Source organism: Rhinopithecus bieti, unplaced genomic scaffold, assembly GCF_001698545.2.
Source record: "Rhinopithecus bieti isolate Rb0 unplaced genomic scaffold, ASM169854v2 scaffold_18354, whole genome shotgun sequence".
Taxonomy (NCBI): domain Eukaryota; kingdom Metazoa; phylum Chordata; class Mammalia; order Primates; family Cercopithecidae; genus Rhinopithecus; species Rhinopithecus bieti.
The window spans coordinates 1,042,471-1,064,381 of NW_016809835.1; the positions used below are offsets into that span (position 1 = coordinate 1,042,471).

The 21,911-nt window shown below is 43.5% G+C and overlaps 2 protein-coding genes across 2 annotated transcripts in view; both read left to right on the forward strand.

Annotated features, from left to right (window-relative positions):
- The window catches only part of CENPH (centromere protein H), a 20,128-nt gene extending 4,871 nt beyond the window's left edge, over positions 1–15,257 (forward strand). The window contains 8 exon segments of the mRNA XM_017890598.1: positions 1,809–1,857; positions 2,858–2,932; positions 4,174–4,230; positions 8,940–9,003; positions 9,350–9,365; positions 9,368–9,400; positions 13,816–13,979; positions 14,939–15,257. Coding sequence (XP_017746087.1) covers positions 1,809–1,857; positions 2,858–2,932; positions 4,174–4,230; positions 8,940–9,003; positions 9,350–9,365; positions 9,368–9,400; positions 13,816–13,979; positions 14,939–15,031 — 551 coding nt within the window. The 3' untranslated portion in view covers positions 15,032–15,257.
- A 1,393-nt stretch (positions 15,258–16,650) lies between these two features.
- Positions 16,651–21,911, forward strand: part of KGD4 (alpha-ketoglutarate dehydrogenase subunit 4) — a 19,663-nt gene continuing 14,402 nt past the window's right edge. The window contains exon 1 of the mRNA XM_017890563.1: positions 16,651–16,671. Within this exon, the coding sequence (XP_017746052.1) occupies positions 16,651–16,671 (21 nt within the window). The remainder of the gene's footprint in view (positions 16,672–21,911) is intronic.

Here is a 21,911-nt window from a genome sequence, read left to right on the forward strand (position 1 = left end):
TATATATATATATATTATATATATGACTGAGACTTTATTGGTTAAAGGATTGTGTTTTACAATAAAGGGATCTATTTTAAGGGTACAATTTGATGAGTTTTGACAAATTTCTAAATCTGTATAATCACTACCACAATCAAGATATAGAACATTTTCAGCTGAGCGTGGTGGGTCAATCTGTAATCCTAGCACTTTGAGGGGCCAAGACGAGATGATTGCTTGAGCCCAGGACAACCAGCCTGGGAAACATAGTGAGACCCCATCTCTAAAAAATCAAATTGGCCAGATGTGGTACCATGTGCCTGTAGTCCCACCCAGCTGGGGTAGGAGGATTGCTTGAGCCTGGAATATCAAGGCTGCAGTAAGCCAAGATCACACCACTGCACTCCAGCCTGGGTAACAGAAGGAGACCCTGTCTCCCCAAAATGAAAAAAGATACAGAACATTTTCTTTTTTTCTTTTTTCTTTTTTTTGGATGGAGTCTTGGAGTGCAGTGGCGAGATCTCGGCTCACTGCAACCTCTGCCTCCCGGGTTCACCGCTTCAGCCTCTCAAGTAGCTGGGATTACAGGCGCCTGCCACCATGGCCAGCTAATTTTTGTATTTTTAGTAGAGACGGGGTTTCACCACCTTGGCCAGGTGGATCTTGAACTGACCTCGTGATTCACCCACCTCGGCCTCCCAAAGTGTTGGGATTACAGGCGTGAGCCACTGTGCCCGGCCAGAACATTTTCATACCAAAATAATCCCATGTGCCGCTTCACAGTCAGTCCCCACCCTTTCCTCCAGCAACCACCAATTTGATTTTTGTTACTGTGGAATTGTCTTCTAGAGTTGTGTTGTCCGATGGGGTAACCACTAGCCACAAGTGGCCTTTTTTTTTTTTTTTTTTGAGATGGAGTCTTGCTCTTGTCCCCCATGCTGGAGTGCAATGACTCGATCTCTGCTCAGTGCAACCTCCGCCTCCTGGGTTCAAGGGATTCTCTTGCCTCAGCCTCCCGGGTAGCTGGGAAAACAGGCACCTGCCACCACGCCTGGCTAATTTTTTTTGTATTTTTAGTAGAGACGGGGTTTCACCATGTTGGCCAGGCTGGTCTCTTAACTCCTGACCTCAGGTGATCCACCTGCCTCGGCCTCCCAAAGTACTGGGATTACAGGTGTGAGCCACCACTGCTGGCCACACATGTGGCTTTTTAAAAAAGCTAATTAAAATGAAATAAAATTTAAAATTAAGTGTATATCAAATGCTCAGTTGCCACATGTGACCAGTGGCTACCCTATGCGGTAGCATAGATATGAAACATGTCCATCATCATAGTGAGATGATCTCGCTCAGCGACCCAGGCTGGAGTGTAGCTAGTGAGATTTTGGCTCACTGCAACCCCCACCTCGTGGGCTCAATCGATCCTCCCACCTCAGCCTCCCGAGTAGCTGGGACTACAGGCATGCACTATCGTGCCTGGCTAATTTTCAGTAGAGACAGAGTTTCGCTGTGTCTCCCAGGCTGGTCTCAAACTCCTGGACTCAAGCAATGTGGTTAGTCATCATTGAGATGGACCATAAATGAAAAATACAGACAGAATAATGTGAAATATGTCATTAGTAATGTTAAACTGACTGCACATTGAAATAATATTTTTGATCTATTGGGTTAAATAAGTATATTAAAATTAAATTTCACTGTTTCTTTTCTGTAATGTGGAAATGACATTTTAAATGATGTATTTTGCCCTTGAGGCTTATATTATATTCCTTTTGGACAGCACCTTTCTAAAATGTTAGTAACTTCAAAAAATTGTTTATTTGCAGATGAAGAAAAAACTCCAGAACAAATTATGCAAGAAAAGCAAATCGAAGCGTATGTTATATTTAAAAATTTTGTTTATGGTCTTTACTAAGATTTAATCATATTTTCTATTATTTCGTTGTTAGAGATGGAGTCTCACTATCACGCAGGCTGGAGTACAGTGATGTGATCATAGTTCACTGAAGCCACGACCTCCTGGGTTCAAGGGATCCACTGGTCTCAGCCTCCTGAGTAGCTGGAACTACAGGCTCATTGTACCAAACCTGACTTTTTTAAAAAATATTTTGGGGCCGGGCGTGGTAACTCATGCTTGTAATCCCAGCACTTTGGGAGGCCTAGGTGGGTGGATCACCTGAGGTCGGGAGTTCAAGACCAGCCTGACCAACATGGAGAAACCCCGTCTCTACTAGAAATAAAAAATTAACTGGGTGTGGTGGCGCATGCCTGTAATCCCAGCTACTCGGGAGGCTGAGGCAGGAGAATTGCTTGAACCCAGGAGGCAGAGTTTGCGGTAAGCTGAGATCACACCATTGCACTCCAGCCTGGGCAACAAGAGCGAAACTCCACCTAAAAAAAAAAAAATTTTGTAGAGATGGGGCCTCACTTTGTTGCCCAGGCTGTTCTCAAATTCCTGGCCTCAAGTAATCCTCCACCTTGGCCTCCCAGAGTTCTGGGATTGTAGGCAAGAGCCACTGAGCCTGGTCATAATCTCATTTTTTATGCTATAATATTGTTTTTCTTTTTCCTTTCCTTTATTTTTCCAGATAACTTGTGATGCATATATTGGGAAGTTGTTAATTTGGGATGGAGATTTATATGTACACAAGTGATCACGTTAGAACTTTCTGGCCTCCCTTTTTATAAGATACCGAGTGAAGTGGCTCAGGGGCATTAGTTTGCTAAATGTGTAAATACGGGTATATTGAGCCTGTAGAACACTTTTATTTAGATAGAGGTGTTTTACTTTTTTAAGGGCTTACTTCATACATTTATTTCAATAATGTCTTTTTCTGATATTGCTGATATTCTTTTGCTCATGTTTCTTTGATAGTAAAATTGAAGACCTGGAAAATGAAATTGAAGAGGTGAAAATTTCTTTTGAGATAAAAAAGCTTGCATTAGACAGGTAATTATTACATTTTAAATATAAGCATTGTGAACTGAATACAAAATGGGTATGAGGGCAAAGTCAAGGGAATCTTTTAACTGGGCTGAATGAATTAGTCAAGCACAGTGATGATTAGATAATGGTCACACGAAAATTTTATTATTATTACTGTTTTTTAATTTGACAAGGTCTCACTCTTGCCCACGCTGGAGTACAGCAACATGATCACTGCTCACTATAGCCTCAACCTCCCAGGCTCAAGTAGTCCTCCTGCCTCAGCCTCTGGAGCAGCTGGGACTACAGGCATGCACAACCACGCTTGGCTAATTTTTAAAATTTTTTATAGAGAGGGGTTCTCACTGTGCCCAGGCTGGTCTTGAACTCCTAGGCTCAAGCAATCTTCTTGCCTCAGCCTTCCCCAAATGCTGGGATTACACAAACCCAGCCTGGTCACACAAATTTTGAGCCCTGGGAGAAAATTTGCATTACAGATGCTTTTCAATTTGCAATGGGATTAGGTCCTGATAAACCCATTGTAAATTGAAAATATGGTAAGTGAAAAATGCATTTAATACACCTAACATGGCTGGGTGCAGTGGCACGCGCCTGTAATCCCAGCACTTCAGGAGGCCAAGGCATGTGGATCATCTGAGGTCAGGAGTTCAAGACCAGCCTGGCCAACATGGCAAAACCCTGTCTCTACTAAAAATACAAAAATTAGCCGGGTGTGGTGGCATATGCCTGTAATCCCAGCTGCTAGGGAGGCTGAGGCAGGAGAATCACTTAAACCTGGGAGGCAGAGGTTGCAGTCAGCCGAGATCACGCCACTATATACTCCATCCTGGGCAACAGAGCAAGACTCCCTCTCAAAAAAAAAAATGTTTTAAAGTTTATAGTCGTATATATGGTTTTGTATTCCCTAAGTTCTTCATTTCAGGCCCACCCTGATCTTTTTAGTGGCTTAATCCTACCACTGAAAGTAGATGGTTCAGAGAACTCATTCAGCTCAGGCCAGGTTTAAGATTTACCTGGCCCCTCATTCTGGCAGTGTATACCCACATGCAACAGCCCTATCCATCTTGGTGTTATTTCATATTTCTATGTTTTATTTCTCAAAGTACTTCTCATGTAATATTCTGAAACCTACTTCTGTTTTATGTATATTTGAAGGGAAATCAATCTTTGTCATGTTTGGAATTTTTTTAATGTACCACAAATGTTGTCCATGTTTTATAACGCAAGCTTTTTCCCTCTCATAGGATGAGACTTTCAGCTGCACTTAAAAAAAACCTGGAAAAAATTAGCACCCAGTCTAGGTATGATTTTCTTTTTCTGTGGATTCAGTAAGGATGGGATCTGCATAGTGACTTTAGTTTTGTGAATTTTAAAAAATTATTACTTCCAACTACCTTTATCTGGGGAATAAGGAAAGTGATGAAATTTTTGTAGGCCCTCCCCAGAATTACAGCAACTTCTATAGTTCTAATGATATTTTGTTCTATATGGATTGTAACTGTAAGAAGCAGAAGAGTTTATCCAGAAGATTGGAAAAATTTAAGGGAAAGCTTTAAAAGTTCATTTTTTTCAGTATTTACTATAAATTAGGAACAGGGCTATCTCATTTAATCCATCCAAAACCCAATGAGATAGGAAATATACTCCTCATTTTTTATTGGTAGAACTGAGCTTGTTCGGATCAAACAATTTCCCAAGGGATGTAATGTAAAGACTAGCGGGTCAGGTCTTCTGTATCCTGATATCTGGCCTCAGAGGTCTTATCTCTCAAAGCTCTTGTGATAAAATAGCCCCTTCTTCCCTTGAGCACCAGAAAAATTCCAAGATGGGTTTAAGCACCTTTTTTTTTTTTTTTTTTTTGGAGACAGAGTCTTGCTCTGTCACTCAGGCTGGAGTGTAGTTCACTCCAACCTCCACCTCTCGGGTTCAAGCGATTCTTGTGCCTCAGCCTCCTGAATAGCTGGGATTACAGGTACCTGCCACAACAGCTGGGTAATTTTTGTTTTTTTCGTAGAGACGGGGTTTTACTATGTTAACCAGGCTGGTCTGGATCTAGGCACTTTTATCTTGAGTATCTTAGCCCACACTGATACACGTTTTCCCCATATTCCAGCTAAATCCAGGATTACATAAATCCAAAATCTGAATTTGAACACTCATAACTTTTCTCTCCCATAAAAGGAGAGTTTAGCCTGGGTACAAAGGCTCATGCCTATAATCCCAACACTTTGGGAGCCTGAGGCAGGAGTATAGATTGAGCCCAGGCATTTGAGATCAGCCTGGGCAACATAGGGAGGCCTCAGCTCAACAAAAAAGTTTTAAAAATTAAGCCAGGCATGGTGGAGCCACCAGTAGTCCTAGCTACTCTAGAAGCTGAAGGGAGAGGATCAGCCTCCTGTCTTGATTCTAGGAGGTCATCGGGCTGCAGTAAGCTGTGATCTTGCCACAGCACCTTAGCCTGGGCAATAGTGAGACCCCATCTCAGGAAAAAAAAAAAAAGAAAAAAAGAAGAACATTATTGAGTTTAAGGTGTGGGGTGCAGGACATCAGGACAGATTCATCATATTGTTACTGAAGTGTCAGGGATTCAGTCTAGGTTCTGTTGCTTGCTGCACAGAAATGTAATCACTGACATGAGTATTGTCAGGAAGAAGGCTTTGAGTACTATAGCCAAGGAGAGGGGAGATCAGTCTCATCTCCTAGATGGACTAAAATTAAGTCCATCTAGGGTGTTTTGTTTTGTCTTGTTCTGTTGAGATAGGGCCTCGCTCTGTTGCTCAGGCTGGAGTGCAGTGGCGTGATCCTGGCTCACTGCAGCCTCGACCTCCCAGGTTCAAGCAATCCACTTCAGCCTCCCAAGTAGCTGGGACTACAGGCACACGCCACCACGCCTGGCTAATTTTTGTATTTTTTGTAGAGATGGAGTTTTGCCTTGTTGCCCAGGCTGGTCGCGAACTCCTGAGCTCAAAGTGATCCACCTGCGTTGGCCTTCCAAAGTGCTGAGATTACAGGCATGAACCACCACACTCTGCCAAATTAAGGGTTTTTATAGCAGGGAAGATATGTAACTATGTATGGGAAAACAGGAATTAGGGAGGGGTAAGGAAGAGGAGTTAAGTCAATAGGAAGCAGGTAGTTGGTTAGGCAGTCTTGATGGGTGAGGGATCTGATTCTTACTGTCCAGAGGGTGTGATCTTGTAAGTTTCAGTTCCTTGATACTATCTGGGAGGCCTGATGGTTGGTTTCCTGAGAAAGGAACTCAGATAAGACAATTGTAACTTTCTCAAGTTTTAATACTGGGAGGGTCAGTTTCTGTTTATTCAAAAGAAATCATAAACATCAGTTCTGTGGGACAATTGGGCCAGTTTCACTGTTGACACCAAAAAACAACAGAAGGGTCAGACCTGGCACAGTGGCTCACGCCTATAATCCCAGCACTTTGGGAGGCTGAGGCAGGCAGATCTTCTGAGGTCAGAAGTTCGAGACCAGCCTGGCCAACATGGTAAAACCCCATCTCTACTAAAAATGCAAAAATTAGCCGGGCATGGTGGCAGGCGCCTGTAATCCCAGCTACCCGGGAGGCTAAGGCAGGAAAATCGCTTGAACCCAGGAGGCAGAGGTTGCAGTGAGCTGAGATTGCACCACTGCACTCCTGCCTGGGCAACAGAGTGAGACTCTGTCTCAAAAAAAAAAACAAAAACCAGAAAGGTCAAATAGGCTGAGGCAGTGTTTTATTAGCACATTTTAAAGTTTACAACTGTTAAAAAAAATTAATTGGGATACAACTGGAATGCCATTAGGCTGAACCATCTTTAGCCTTAAGCTCCAGCACCTTGGGGTTCCTATGTAAGCCTGTTGTTAACAGTAAAATGGAGCTTAAGCTTACCCAATGAGAAACTGCCAACTAACCTCTTCCTAGAGATGTTCTACTTTAACCAACCAATTATATTTTCTGTCTTTCTTCTATGAACACCTTATAAAAGCTTCCTCACTCAACTCCCACAGTAGAGCACTAAACAGCTTATAATCCTGTGCTGCCAGATGCATGAATTGTCTGGTAAAATAAAGTTGTTACATTTTAATATGCCTAATTTTATCTTTTAAGACAACCAAATATAGCTGTAAATAGTAAAAAAAAATGAGTTCAGCTCTCCCAGGTTTCTGCAGATTCCCCCTTTTGGCCTTCTCAGTTAGTTGCTTCTACAGTGTTTTTCACACCTGGCTGATTATCAGAATAATGTCTATTATAATGATCACATTGTTGGTCCTATCCCCAAACTTTCTGAATTCAGCATATCTTTTTTTTTTTTTTTTTTTTTTTTTTTTAGGCGGAATCTTGCTCTGTCATCCAGGCTGGAGTGGCATGATCTTGACTCACTGCAACCTCTGCCTCCCGGGTTCAAGCGATTCTCCTACCTCGGCCTCCTGAGTAGATGGGACTATAGGCACACACCATCACACCTGGCTAATTTTTGTATTTTTAGTAGAGATGGGGTTTCGCCATGCTGGCCAGGCTAATCTCGAACTCCTGACTTCAAGGGATCCACTGTACCTGGCTTTTTTTTTTTTTTTAAATAGAGATGTAGTCTTGCTATATTGCCCAGGTCTCAAACTCCTGAACTCAAGCAGTCCTCCTGCCTGAGCCTCCCAATGTGCCGGGATTACAGGCATGAGCCACTGAACCAGGCCTTGAATCAGCATATCTGAAGTTTGGGGACTAGGAATCCTTACTTAACAAGACTCCCATGTGACTGTGGCACTCTGAAGTATGAGAGCCACTGCTCTGCCCAGTCTTATTCCATACCCTTTTGCTCCCACCATACCAAACTACTTGATCTAGGTAATTACTTTATGTCCTTATTCCACCTTGTGCATAACTTTGGTTCATGTTTGTTACTGCACTACAGTATGATTGTGGATTTATTTTTCTCCTCCATTAGATTCTTTCCTCTTTGAAAACAGATACTGTGTTTTATTTTATTTTACATTCCTGGCACCTGGCATAGTTCTTGAAAGCATGTAGTAAGTACTCAAAAATATTTGTCGAAGTAGAGGTAAAAAGCAGTTTATTCCTTGAAACTATTCTACATGCTGCAATAATGGTGGATACATGTAATTATACATATGTCAAAACCCAGAGAATGGGCGGGATCTCAGTAGCTCATGTCTATAATCCTACCACTTTGGGAGGCTGAAGAGGGAGGATTGCTTCAACCCTGGAGTTCCAGACCAGTCTGGGCAACATAGGGAGACCTCGTGTCTACAAAAAATTTAAAAATTAGTGGGACATGGTAGTGTATGCCTATAATCCCAGCTGCTTCAGAGGCTGAGGCAGGATGATCGCTTAAGCCCAGGAGGTTGAGTTGTGATTGTGCCACTGCACTCCAGCCTGGGTGGCAGAGCGAGACCCTGTCACAAAAACAAACCCATAGAATATACACAAGCAAGAGTGCACCTTGATGTAAAATCTGGACTTTGGGTAAAAATGATGTGTCGATATAGGTTTGTTGATTGTAACAAATGTGCCACTTTGGTAGGGGATGTTGATAATGGGAGAGGCTGTGCATGTGTCTGGGGCAGGGTGTATATGAGAAATCTCTGTACCTTCCATTCAGTTTTGCTGTGAAACTAAAATTGCTCTAAAAAATAAATTCAAAACAAAAACTAAAATTGGTCTAAAAAATAAATTCAAAACAAAAGCAGCTTGTTAGGAAGTTATTAGGATGTTTCCTCTCTAAATATGAAATTTTACAGATGTTCCCACATTTTAAATTTGGTATTCTTCAATATCTGTGACCAAACGTTTTCTAGGGAATGCATCTCTAATTTCAACAGAAATTTGGATTACATCAAACTTTTCCAGATTTATTTTGTTAAACTGACTTTTATCCAAGTGTATGGTGGATTTAATGAAAGTAAGTTTTCACTCAATGATTCCTTCATTAATGACAGGTATTTTTAATTAAGTTACAAATAACCTTAATAAATCATCTTTTTGTTTCCTTTTCAGTGTGCTCATGGATAACATGAAACACCTATTAGAGCTAAATAAATTAATAATGAAATCACAGCAGGTAAACTTACACATTAGGCTGATTATGCATTCTCATGATTTTACTCTCAACTTCTTGCTGGTAACTGTAATGTATATGATTAAATAGGATTGTCCAAAGGGAATGCTATGATTGGAATTCACTGTCCTCAAGTTCTTTTTTTCAAAATTCTATTATTTCTGACTAGTGTTGAACATTATCTTCTTATAAGTTAATTTACTGTCTTCCTTTTGTTGTGTGGAAATAGGGGAACTGAAAACTGGAACTTTAGATAAGTAAGGCTAGTAGATAAAACTCAGTGATTTAAGTATTACAAGTTTGTCCTTACCTACAGTAATGTGCTTTAACTTTTTTATTTTAATAACAGGAATCTTGGGATTTAGAGGAAAACTGCTTGATATTAGAAAGAAGAGATTACGTATGTAAAACACTTTTTTTTGGCAGAACACATTTTGCTTACTTTATAGATTGATAAGGCCAGATCTCTTAGCCACCGAGAAATTTCATAATTTCTGACTTTCAAAATTTCTTTAAATTTTTGACATGGCAGCTTAAAAAGTGATATAAAGTACATTTTGTTCTATTTATTCTCATTGTTTTAGAACTTTATTTTCGTTTGTTGTTTGCTTTTTTTGAGACAGAGTCTTGCTCTATCACCCAGGTGGAGTGCAGTGAACTATCTTGGCTCACTGTAACCTCTGCCTCCCGAATTCAAGTGATTCTCCTGCCTCAGCCTCCTGAGTAGGTGGGACTACAGGCACCCACCACCATGCCCAGCTAATTTTTGCATTTTTTTGAGACGGAGTCTCGCTCTGTCACCCAGGCTGGAGTGCAGTGGCGCGATCTTGGCTCACTGCAAGCTCCGCCTCCCGAGTTTACGCCATTCTCCTGCCTCAGCCTCCCGAGTAGCTGGGACTACAAGCGCCCGCCACCTCGCCCGGCCAGTTTTTTGTATTTTTTTAGTAGAGACGGGGTTTCACTGTGTTAGCCAGGATGGTCTCGATCTCCTGACCTCATGATCCGCCCGTCTTGGCCTCCCAAAGTGCTGGGATTACAGGCTTGAGCCACCATGCCAGGCCCTTTTTTTTTTTTTAATTCTTTAATATGGTATTTTTTTTTGGAGAAAGAATCTCACTCTGTCACCCATGCTGGAATGCAGTGGTACAATCTCGGCTCACTGTATCCTCTTCCTCCTGGGTTCAAGTGATTCTTGTGCCTCAGCCTCCAGAGTAACTGAGATTACAGGTGTGTCCCACCACACCTGGCTAGTTTTTATATTTTTTTAGTAGAGATGGGATTTCACCATGTTGGCCAGGCTGGTCTTGAACTCCCAACCTCAGATGATCCGCCTGCCTCGGCCTCTCAAAGTGCTGGTTACAGGCGTGAGCCCCCGCACCTGGTCAAATTTTGTATTTTTAGTAGGGACAGAGTTTCACCATGTTGGTCAGGCTAATCTTGAACTCCTGATCTCAAGTGATCCACCTGCCTCGGCCTCCCAAAGTGCTGGGATTACAGGCATGAGCCACCGTGCTGTGCCTCATTATTTTAGAACTTTAAATCACAAAATTAGTACATTCTCAGAAGGGGAAAAATAAAATGATGTGGTNTTTTGTGAGATGCTGTCTCGCTCTGTCACCCAGGCTAGAGTGCTGTGGTGCAGTCTTGGCTCACTGCAACCTCTGCCTCCTGGATTCAAGAAATTCTCTGCCTCAGCTTCCCGAGTAGCTGGGATTACAGGCGCCAACCAGCATGCCTGGCTAATTTTTTGTATTTTTAGTAGAGATGGGGTTTCACCATCTTGGCCAGGCTAGTCTTGAACTCCTGATCTTGTGATTCACCCACCTCTGCCTCCCAAAGTGTTGGGATTACAGGCGTGAGCCACCACACCCAGCCTTTGTTTGTTTGTTTTTGTTTTGAAATCGTCTCGCTCTGCTGTCCAAGCTGAAGTGCAGTGGCATGATCTTGGCTCACTGCAACCTCTGTCTCCTGGATTCAAGCCATTCTTCTGCCTCAGCCTCCCAAGTAGCTGGGATTACAGGCAAGCTACCACACCTGGCTAATTTTGTATTTTTAGTAGAGACAGGGTTTCACCATGTTGTCCAGGCTGGTCTCGAACTCCTCACCTCAGGTGTTCTGCCCGCCTCCACCTCCGAGAGTGCTGGGATTATAGGTGTAAACCACTGTGACTGGCCTCTTTCTTTGTTTTTTGAGACAGGATCTTGTGCTGTTACTCAGGCTGGAGGCATGCTCATGGCGCGCTACAGCCTCGACTTCCTGGACTCAGGCTATGCTTTCACCTCAGGATCCCTGATAGTTAGGACTACAGGTGCATGCCACCATGCCTGGCTAATTGTTTTTTTTTTCTGTAGATTTCTTAAGTTTATTTTTCTCTAGAGACAGGGTTCACCATGTTACACAGGCTGGCATAGAACTCCTGGGCTCAGCTGGGCGCGGTGGCTCACGCCTGTAATCCCAGCACTTTGGGAGGCCGAGACGGGCGGATCACGAGGTCAGGAGATCGAGACCATCCTGGCTAACATGGTGAAACCCCATCTCTACTAAAAATACAAAAAATTAGCCGGGCGCAGTGGCAGGCGCCTGTAGTCCCAGCTACACAGGAGGCTGGGGCAGGAGAATGGTGTGAACCCAGGAGGCGGAGCTTGCAGTAAGTCGAGATCACACCACTGCACTGCACTCCAGCCTGGGCGACAGAGTGAGACTCTGTCTCAAAAAAAAAAAAAAACTCCTGGGCTCAAGTAATCTGCCCACCTTGGCCTCCCAGAGTGCTGGAATTACAGACGTGATCGATCCACTGTGCCCAGCCAGATTTGTTGGTTGGTTTTTTTTTTTTTTTTTTTTTTTTTGGATACAGAATTTCTTGTTGCTCAGGCTGGAGTACAATGGCATGATCTTGGCTCACTGCAACCTCTGCCTCCCAGGTTCCAGCAATTCTGCCTCAGCCTCCTGAGTAGCTGGGATTACAGGCACCCGCCACCACTCCCAGCTGATTTTGTGTTTTTAGTAGAGACGGGGCTTCTCCATGTTGGTCAGGCTGGTCTCGAACTCCCTACTTCAGGTGATCCACCCACCTCGGCTTCCCAAAGTGCTGAGATTACAGGCATGAGCGCCGCGCCTAGCTGGGTTTTTTTTTTTTTTTTTGAGATGGAGTTTCGCTCTTGTCACCCAGGCTGGAGTTCAATGGTGCGATCTCGGCTCACTGCAACCCCCGCCTCCCGGGTTCAAGCAGTTCTACCTCAGCCTCCTGAGTAGCCAGGATTACAGGCACCTGCCACCATGCCCCACTAATTTATACTTTTAGTAGAGATGGGTTTCACCATGTTGGCCAGATTGGTCTCCAACTCCTGACCTCAGGTGATCCACCCTCCTCAGCCTCCCACAGTGCTGATTACAGGTGTGAGTCACTGCACCCTGCTCAGATTTGCCATTTGTAAACATTATATAGATTTGCCTGTTAGCAAATAATCTCAGGCTCAGTAGTAGTATAGGTCATCTTGTTTATTCCCCCCACGTTTTTTTAAGTAGAATCAGGGTCTTGCTATGTTGCCCAGGGTGGTCTCGAACTTACAGCGATCCTCCTGCCTCAGCCTTCCAAAGTGTTGGGATTATAAGAATGAGCCACCCATGCTCAGGCTATACCCTTTTGATGATTCATTTTTTCCACTGTATTCCAACCTCGTTTAATACATTAATGTTGAAGAACAGGCCCCTGAAATACATTCATTTATATTTCCAAGTAGTTTAATTCTTAGACTATTTCCAGTAATACAAAAAATGGTTGATGATGTTTATCCCTGGAGAGGGGAATCTTACTTTATTTTTCCTGAGACAGAGTTTCACTCTTGTTGCCCAGGCTAGAGTGCAGTGGTGCAATCTTGGCTTACTGCAACCTCTGCCTCTGGGTTCAAGTGATTCTCCTGCCTCAGCTTCCTGAGTAGCTGGGATTATAGGCATGTGCCACCATGCCCAGCTAATTCTTGTATTTTTCGTGGAGATGCGGTTTCGTCATGTTGGCTGTGCTGGTCTCGAAACTCCTGACCTCAGGTGATCCGCCCACCTCGGCCTCCCAAAGTGCTGGGATTACAGGCGTGAGCCCAGCCAAGGAAGCTTACTTTTCATTTACAATTAATCTTATTTTGTTGGGCACGGTGGCTAATGCCTATAATCCCAGCACTGTGGGAAGCCAAGGCGGGTGGATCACTTGAGATCCAGAGTTGGAGACCAGCCCAGCCAACGTGCCAAAACCCTTGTCTATACTAAAAACACAAACATTAGCCAGGTGTGGTAGCGGGTGCCTGTAATCCTAGCTATTCAGGACACCGAGGCAGGAGAATCACTTGAACTCCCGGGAGGCGGAGGCTGCAGTGAGCCGAGATCGCACCACTGCACTCCAGCCTAGGTGACAGAGTAAGACTTCGTCTCAAAAATAATAATAATAATAAAATAAATGTTTATATGTTTCATTTTTGTAATTAAAGAGGGAAAAGATATATGTATTTCCTACCTGTTTTGGCAACCCAAAATAAGCCCTCGATACATGATACCACTTGAAATATCTGTAGACAGCTGTTATTGTCATACAGAAATACCTAGAACATTTCACTAAGGGCATTGCTAAGTATAAAATTAAAATATTGTTATTTTGCACCAGGGAAGTCATTTTCAGATCATAATAAAATTGCAACCTAAAATGCTGCTCATAAAAATTTTTCTCTTGACTAAAATAACCAAGAAGTGATCTGCTTCATAATTTTTCAAGATCCTAGTTTGTAGAGGTATTATATATGGTATATTATTTTATTTTTAACCTAACAGAATTAAAACAAGCTTCAGAAAGTAAGCTTTTAGAAATACAGACTGAAAAGAACAAACAGAAGATTGATTTGGACAGTATGGAAAACTCAGACAGGATAAAGATCATACGACAAAACCTACAGATGGAGATAAAAATTACTACCGTTATTCAACATGTGTTCCAGGTAACATTTATATAAACTAGCAAGAAAAGTAAAGTACTTTTTTTGTTTTTTGAGATGGAGTTTCACTCTTGTTGCCCCGGGTGGAGTGAAATGACTCAATCTCAGCTCACGCAACCTCTGCCTCCTGGTTCAAGCAATTCTCCTGTCTCAGCCTCCTGAGTAGCTGGGATTACAGGTGCCCACCACCACACCCGGCTAATTTTTTAATTTTTAGTAGAGACAGGTTTTCACTATGTTGGCTAGGCTGGTCTCAAACCCCTCACCTTTAGGTGATCCATCCACCTTAGCCTCCCAAAGTGCTGGGATTACAGGCATGAGCCACTGTGCCCGGCCAACTATTTGATGATGCTATTATACAGTTTGACTTAACTTTCAGCTAGTTTTTGTTCTTGATGAAATAATTCAGTGTTTAATATTGGTCTGTTTGTATATATCTGGAATGTGTGTATACTTAAGGCGTAAGGTCTTGATTTTCCTTTTTTTCTTTTTTCAGACGGAGTCTCACTCTGTAGCCCAGGCTGGAGTGCAGTGGCGTGATCTCGGCCCACTGCAACCTCCTCCTGGGTTCAAGCGATTCTCCTGCCTCAGTCTCCTGAGTAGCTGGAATTACAGGCATCTGCCACCACACCTGGCTAATTTTTATATTTTTGGTAGAGATGGGGTTTCGCCATGTTGACCAGGCTGGTCTCAAACTCCGACCTCAGGTGATCCTCTGCCCGGGAGGCAGAGGTTGCAGTGAGCCAAAGTTCCCACCATTGCACTCCAGCCTGGGTGACAGAAAGAGACTCTGACTTAAAAAAAAAAAAAGAAGAATGTATTATCATTTTTTTCTTATCACAGAGCTACACATGTAGTAAATGTTAATTATTTGGTAAGATTAGTGAAAATGATATTCTAAAATCTTGTTAAATTTTAAAGTACTTGTAACTTTAATTTAAAACAATTTTTTTTTTTAACAGAACCTTATTTTGGGGAGTAAAGTCAATTGGGCAGAGGATCCTGCCCTTAAGGAAATTGTTCTGCAGCTTGAGAAGAATGTCGACATGATGTAATAAGAATTCATTTCTGACGTATTTTACATTTTTGGCAATCCCAACTCTTATTTGGAATATTTCTGTGCATTTGTTTGTCCACCATAATTTTAGAAAAGCATATCCATAACATTTACAGTTGTACAGTTGTAGTTAGTTATTTGTAGTGGGATTGAAAGTAATTTTTTTCTTTTTATATTTCTATATTTAGTTTGCTTTTTTTTTTGAGACGGAGTCTCACTCTGTCGCCCCGACTGGAGTGCAGTGGTGCGATCTCAGCTCATTGCAACCTCTGCCTCCCGGGTTTAAGCACTTCTCCTGAGTAGCTGGGACTAAAGGTGCACACCGCCATGCCCGGCTAATTTTTTGTATTTTAGCAGAGACAGGGTTTCACCGTGTTGCCCAGGCTGGTCTCGGAACTTGTCAGCTCAGGCAATCCGCCGCCTCGGCCTACCAAAGTGCTAAGATTACAGGTGTAAGCCCCTGAACCTGGCCTAGTTTGCATTTTTTTTCTATCAGTTTTGTAAGTTAAGAAATAAAAGGAATTAATGTTAACGCTATCTTATTTTTTTTTAATTGGTGCCCTTTAATAGTACTCTTACTAATTACAAAATAGAACTTGTCACTTTTTATAGCATTGCAGTCCATTTTGAAAACTCTTAATTTGAGCACTTTATTAATTTGGAGCTGTTGAACATTTTACAGCTAATGTAGTATTTTCAACATTTTTGTTTGTTTGTTTGTTTTTTGTTTTTCCTTGAGTGACAGGCTTGCTCTGTCACTCATGCTGGAATGCAGTAGTTCGATTTCAGCTCACTGCAACCTCCGCCTCCTGGGTTCAAGCAATTCTCATGCCTAAGCCTCCTGAGTAGCTGAGATTACAGGTGTGGGCCACCATGCCCAGCTAATTTTTTGTATTTCCAGTTGAGACAGTGGTTTCACCATGTTGGTCAGGCTGGTCTTGAGCTCCTGACCTCAAATTATCTGCCTGCCTCAGCCTCCCAGACTGCTGGGATTACAGGCATGAGCCACTGCACCTGGCCTCCACATTATTTTTAGAAGGACGTGAAACTTGAAATGATGCATTTGTTTTCTTTTCTTATCTTTTCTTTTTTGAGACGGAGTCTGCCTCTTTTGCCCAGTTTAGAGGGCAGTGTGGCACGATCTCAGCTCACTGCAACCTCTGCCTCCTGGGTTAAAGCAGTGATCCTGCCTCAGCCTCCCTAGTAGCTGGGACCACAGGCACGTGCCACCACGCCTGGCTAATTTTGTGTTTTTGGTAGAGATGGGATTTTGCCATGTTGTCCAGGCTGGTCTCAAACTCCTGAGCTCAAGGCCACCCATCTTGGCCTCCCAAAGTGCTGGAAAGTGAACTCCTGAGCTCAAGGCCACCCATCTTGGCTTCCCAAAGTGGTGGTGTGAGCCACCGCACCTGGCCAATTTCCTTCTTAAGGATCAATTCTGAGAGAGAAATTATATTAGCTTTTCCTAAAATCATGCTGAATAATAACCCCAAATCTCAGTGGCTTATAACAGACATTTCTGTTTTGGGTCTGTCCTTCAGCTCATAATTCTAGGACTCGGGCTGAGGGAACAGCCACAATCTGAAACATTCTCATGGCACAGGGCAGGAGCTTATGATGTCAAGTCCAATTATACCAGTATGATTAAAGTTTCTGTTTGAAAGAGGCTGACATTGACGAAACCCGACATCATTGAGGCAGGAAAGTATACTTCTCCCATGGCAGGGGAGTGGTGGATTTCAGAGTTGGAGAAAAAAAGTGGGTATTTTACTGAAAGAATACAATCTATTAAACTCAGCTATCTTGATTATAAATACTAACTTCCTTTCTGCATTGTGCATGCAAAAGACACTTCCCAAGGAAGATAAGAGATAAGCTAATAGTGTCATCCAATTGTTACACTTTTTTCAAAGTTCGGTCTTTTATATCAGGTCCAGATGTGGCCCTTCATCTAGAGACCTGTGAACTGAAAAGACATTATATCACCTCACATATTCAGCAAGCAATAGTGGAATAGGTCTGCAGTCTGTAGCAATTTTTCCTTTTTTTTTTTTTTTTTTTTTTTTGTGGTAGAGACAGGGTCTCACTTTGTTGCCCTGGCTGGTCTTGAACTCCTGGGTTAAAGCCGTCTACCCACCTTAGCCTCCTATGGTCCTGGAATTACAGGTGTAAGCCAGCACACCCAGCCAAAATCTTAAGTATTACTTGGCAAATGACAGGAGATTCCCCTCACTAGGGGATAGTGACACTGATAAGGTTCTTGTGTTGTTTTCTGGAGGTACTTCATCCAGATTCTTCACTCTGCCTGTGGGGAGGTTCTACCTTTTTCATTATCAGTGTCGGCCATGTCTCTGAAGAGGGCATTAGAGAGTACGTCCTTCTGAGCAGCTTTCTGAAGTTGGGGGCACAAAGATCTTTTACATCTACAACAGTCACAGTCTTTTTTTTTTTTTTTTTTCCTGTTGTTTGCTTTTTTGAGATGGAATCTCATTGTGTTTCCCAGGCTGAAGTGCAATGGTGCCATCTCAGCTCACTGCAACCTCCACATCTCAAGTTCAAGGGATTCTCCTGCCTCAACTTCCTGAGTAGCTGGGACTACAGGTGCACACCACCATGTACGGCTAATTTTTTCTTTTTTGAGACAGAGTCTCACTGGCCCAGGCTGGAATGCAGTGGCACAATCTTGGCTCACTGCAACCTGTGCCTCCCGGGTTCAAGCAATTCTCCTGCCTCAGCCTCCCAAGTAGCTGGGATTACAGGCATGTACCACCACGCCCGGCTAATTTTTGTAGTTTTAGTAGAGGCAGGGTTTCACCATGTTGGCCGGACTGGTCTTGAACTCCTGACCTCAGCTGATCCGCCTGGCTTGGCCTCCCAAAGTGCTGGGATTACAGGTGTGAGCCACTGTGCCCGGCCCGGCTAATTGTTTTGCATTTTTAGTAGAAATGAGGTTTTACCATGTTGGCCAGGCTGGTCTCAAACTCCTGATCTCAAGTGATCTGCCTGCCTCGGCCTCCCAACGTGCTGAGATTACAGGCATGAGCCAGTATGCCCAGGCTTGCAGTAGATACATTACCTATTTATGTTTTTTTTTCTTTATATGGAGTAGATATATTTTCTAAGGCCAGAAAACCTACCCATGGATTATGTTCTACAAAAAGGGCAGAAGAACTAACCTGCTAAGATAACATCGTAACACTAACCAACTCAGTGATCTGGGCGTTGTGGTACATGCCTGTAGTCCCAGCTGCTCAGGAGGCTGGGGCAGAAGGACTGCTTGAACCAGGGAGTTTGAGGCTGTAATGAGCTATAACGGTGCCAGTGCACTGCAGCCTGGATGACGGAGTGAGTCCCTGTCTCAAAAAAAAAAAAACAAAAACGAAAACTGGGCGCCATGGCTCACGCCTGTAATCCCAGCACTTTGGGAGGCTGAGGTGGGCAGATCATGAGGTCAGGAGATCGAGACCATCCAGGCTAATATGGTGAAACCCTGTCTCTTACTAAAAATACAAAAAATTAGCGAGTCGTGGTGGCAGGTGCTTGTAGTCCCAGCTACTCGGGAGGCTGAGGCAGAATGGCGTGAACCCGGGAGGCAGAGCTTGCAGTGAGCCGAGATCGCGCCACTGCACTCCAGCCTGGATGACAGAGCGAGACTCTGTCTCAAAAAACAAAACTTCAGTGGTAGTTATCTGCTATCTAAGGCTAACAATAAAAGGCTGTTACAGAGCTATATGGGCAGGGCCATCCCTGAGACTTCAGACCTGTAGAACCATCAGCATGCAATACCTGCCTCAGAGAGTCCAGGTACCTCTCTTCAACTCCTGAGAGCTGCTGGGTTGGCTGTGCCCAGCAAAACCATGGGGTAGGGCTGCCCTGGGGCTTTGGGGTCCAACCCCCATCCCAGTGTATCCAGAAGTCAAGATACTGAGTCAAGAATTATTCTCAAGCTTCAAGAGTTAATGTTTGCCTTGTTGGGTTTTTAACTTACTTGGGACCTATTACTCCTTTTTTCTTGCCTATTTCTCCCTCTTGGGATGAGAATGTCAATCATATTCCTGGCCCATCGTGTTTTGGAAGCACATCTATTTGATTTCACTGGCTCACAGTTGGAGGAGAATTTGCCTCAAGATGAGTCATGCCTTGAGTCTCATCCATATCTGATTTAGGTGAGACTCTGGGCTTTATAGTTTTGGGTTGGTGCTGGAATGAGTTGAGACTTTTGGGATGGATAAATGTATTTTTGTTTTTTGCCTATTGAGACAGTGCCTCCCTTTGTTGTCCAGGCTGAAGTGCAGTGGTACGATCTTGGCTCACTGTCAACAACTTCCACCTCCTAGGTTCAAGCAATTCTCGTCCCTCAGCTTCCAAGTAGCTGGGATTATAGGCATACACCACCACACTCAGCTAATTTTTTTATTTTTAGTAGAGACAGGGTTTCACCGTGTTGGCTAGGTTGGCATGGAATTCGTGACCTCAAGTGATCCGTTTGCCTCAGCCTCCCAGAGTGCTGGGATTACAAGTGTAAGCAACTGCGTCTGATAAATGTATTTTGCATGAGAGTAGGACATAAATTTTGGGGGCCAAAGGCGGTAAGCTATGGTCTGACTGTGTCCTTCAAAATTCATCTGTTGAAAATTGCCAATGTGACAATAATAAAAGGTAGGGCCTCCAGGAAATGATTAAATCATGAGTACAGAGCCGTCATGAATGCGATTAAGGCCCTTAAAAAAGGTTCGAGGGCCAGGCACAATGGCGCATGCCTGTAATCCCAGCACTTTGGGAGGCCAAAGTGGGCCAATCACCTGAGGTCAGGAGTTCGAAGCCAGCCTGGCCAACATGGCAAACCCTCGTCTCTACTAAAAATACAAAAATTAGCTGGGCATGGTGGTGGGCGCCTATAATCCCAGCTAATTGGGAGGCTGAAACGGGAGAATGGCTGGAACCCAGGAGGTAGAGGTTGCAGTGAGCCGAGATTGTGCCACTGCACTCCAGCCTGGGTGACAGAACAAGACTCTGTCTCAAAAAAAAAAAAAAGGTTTGAGGGAGTAGGTTCTTTCTGCCCTTCTGCCATGTGAGGACACAGTGTTAAACCCCTCAGATGAAGCAGTGTTCAAAGTACCATCTTGGAAGAAGAGACTGAGCCCTCACAAAACACTGAAACTGCTGGTACTTTGATCTTAGACTTTTGAGCCTCCTGAACATGAGAAGTAAATTTCTGTTGTTATAAATTACCCAAACTAAGGTGTTTTGTCATAATAGCACATATGGAGTAACAAGAGCTAATCAACATTCATAGAATACTCCACCAAACAACAGTAGAACACTTTCTTTTCAAGTGCTTGTAGAACAACAGACCATATCCTGGATGACAAAATAATTGGCCGGGCACAGCGGCTCATGCTTGTAATCCCAACACTTTGGGAAGCCAAGGCGGGTGGATCACAAGGTCAGGAAATCGAGACCATCCTGACTAACACGGTGAAACCCCGTCTCTACTAAAAATACAAAAAATTAGCTGGGTGTGGTAGTGGGCACCTGTAGTGCCAGCCACTTGGGAGGCTGAGGCGGGAGAATGGCGTAACCTGGGAGGCGGAGCTTGCAGTAAGCCGAGATCGTGTCACTGCACTCCAGCCTGGGCGACAGAGCGAGACTCCGTCTCAAAATAAATAAATGAATAAATAAATTTCACAAATAAAAGAATTGAAATTATAGACTGTGTGCTGACTACAATGGAATTAAATGAGGAATCAGTAACAGTCGAATAACAGGAAAATTTCCAAACACTTGGAAACTGAACACACTTTTAAATGAGGCATAGGTCAAAGGAGTCTCAAATGAAATTTTTTTAAAAAGCATTGAACCGGGCCAGATGCAGTGGCTCACACTTGTAATCCCAGCACTTTGGGAGGCCAAGGCGGGCGGATCACCTGAGGTCGGGAGTTCAAGATCAGCCTGGCCAACATGGAGAAACCCCATCTCCACTAAAAATACAGAAATTAGCTGGGCGTGGTGGTGGGTGCCTGTAATCCCAGCTACTCGGGAGGATGAGGCAGGAGAATCACTTGAACCAAGGAGGCAGAGGTTGCAGTGAGCTGAGATCATGCCATGGCATCCAGCCTGGGTGTGTCACTGTGAAACTCTGTCTCAAAAAAAAAAAAAGAATCTGCTGGCCGTGGTGGCTTGCGCCTGTAATCCCAGCACTTTGGGAGGCCAAGGAGGGTGGATCACGAGGTCAGGAGATCTAGACCATCCTGGCTAATAAGGTGAAACCCTGTCTCTACTAAAAATACAAAAAAATAAGCCTGGCGTGGTGGCGGGCGCCTATAGTCCCAGCTACTCGGGAGGCTGCCCATTCTCCTGCCGCCATGCCATTCTTCTGCCATACCATTCTCCTGCCGCTAACCCGGGAGGCGGAGCTTGCAGTGAGCCGAGATCGTACCACTGCACTCCAGCCGGGGTGACAGAGCAAGACTCCATCTCAAAAAAAAAAAAAAAAAAAAATTGCAGATGAATGGATAAGCAAAATGTGGTATACACATATAATGGGATATTTTTCAGCCTTAAAAAAGAAGGAAATTCTGATACATTCTACAACATGAATGAACTTTGAGGACATGCTAAGTGAAAAAAGCTAATTACAAAAGGACAAATACGGTTATGTTTCCACTTACATGAAGTACCTACAGTAGTCAAATTCATAGAGACAGAAAGTAAAATGATAGTTTTCAGAGTTTGAGGGAAGGAGGAATAAGTTTTTGTTTAATGGGTACAGTTTCTGAAGATGGTAACAATTGCCCAACAATGTGAATGTACTTAATGTGACTGAACTGCACATTTGAAAATAATTTTGTATTTTAGTAGAGATGGGGTTAATTTAT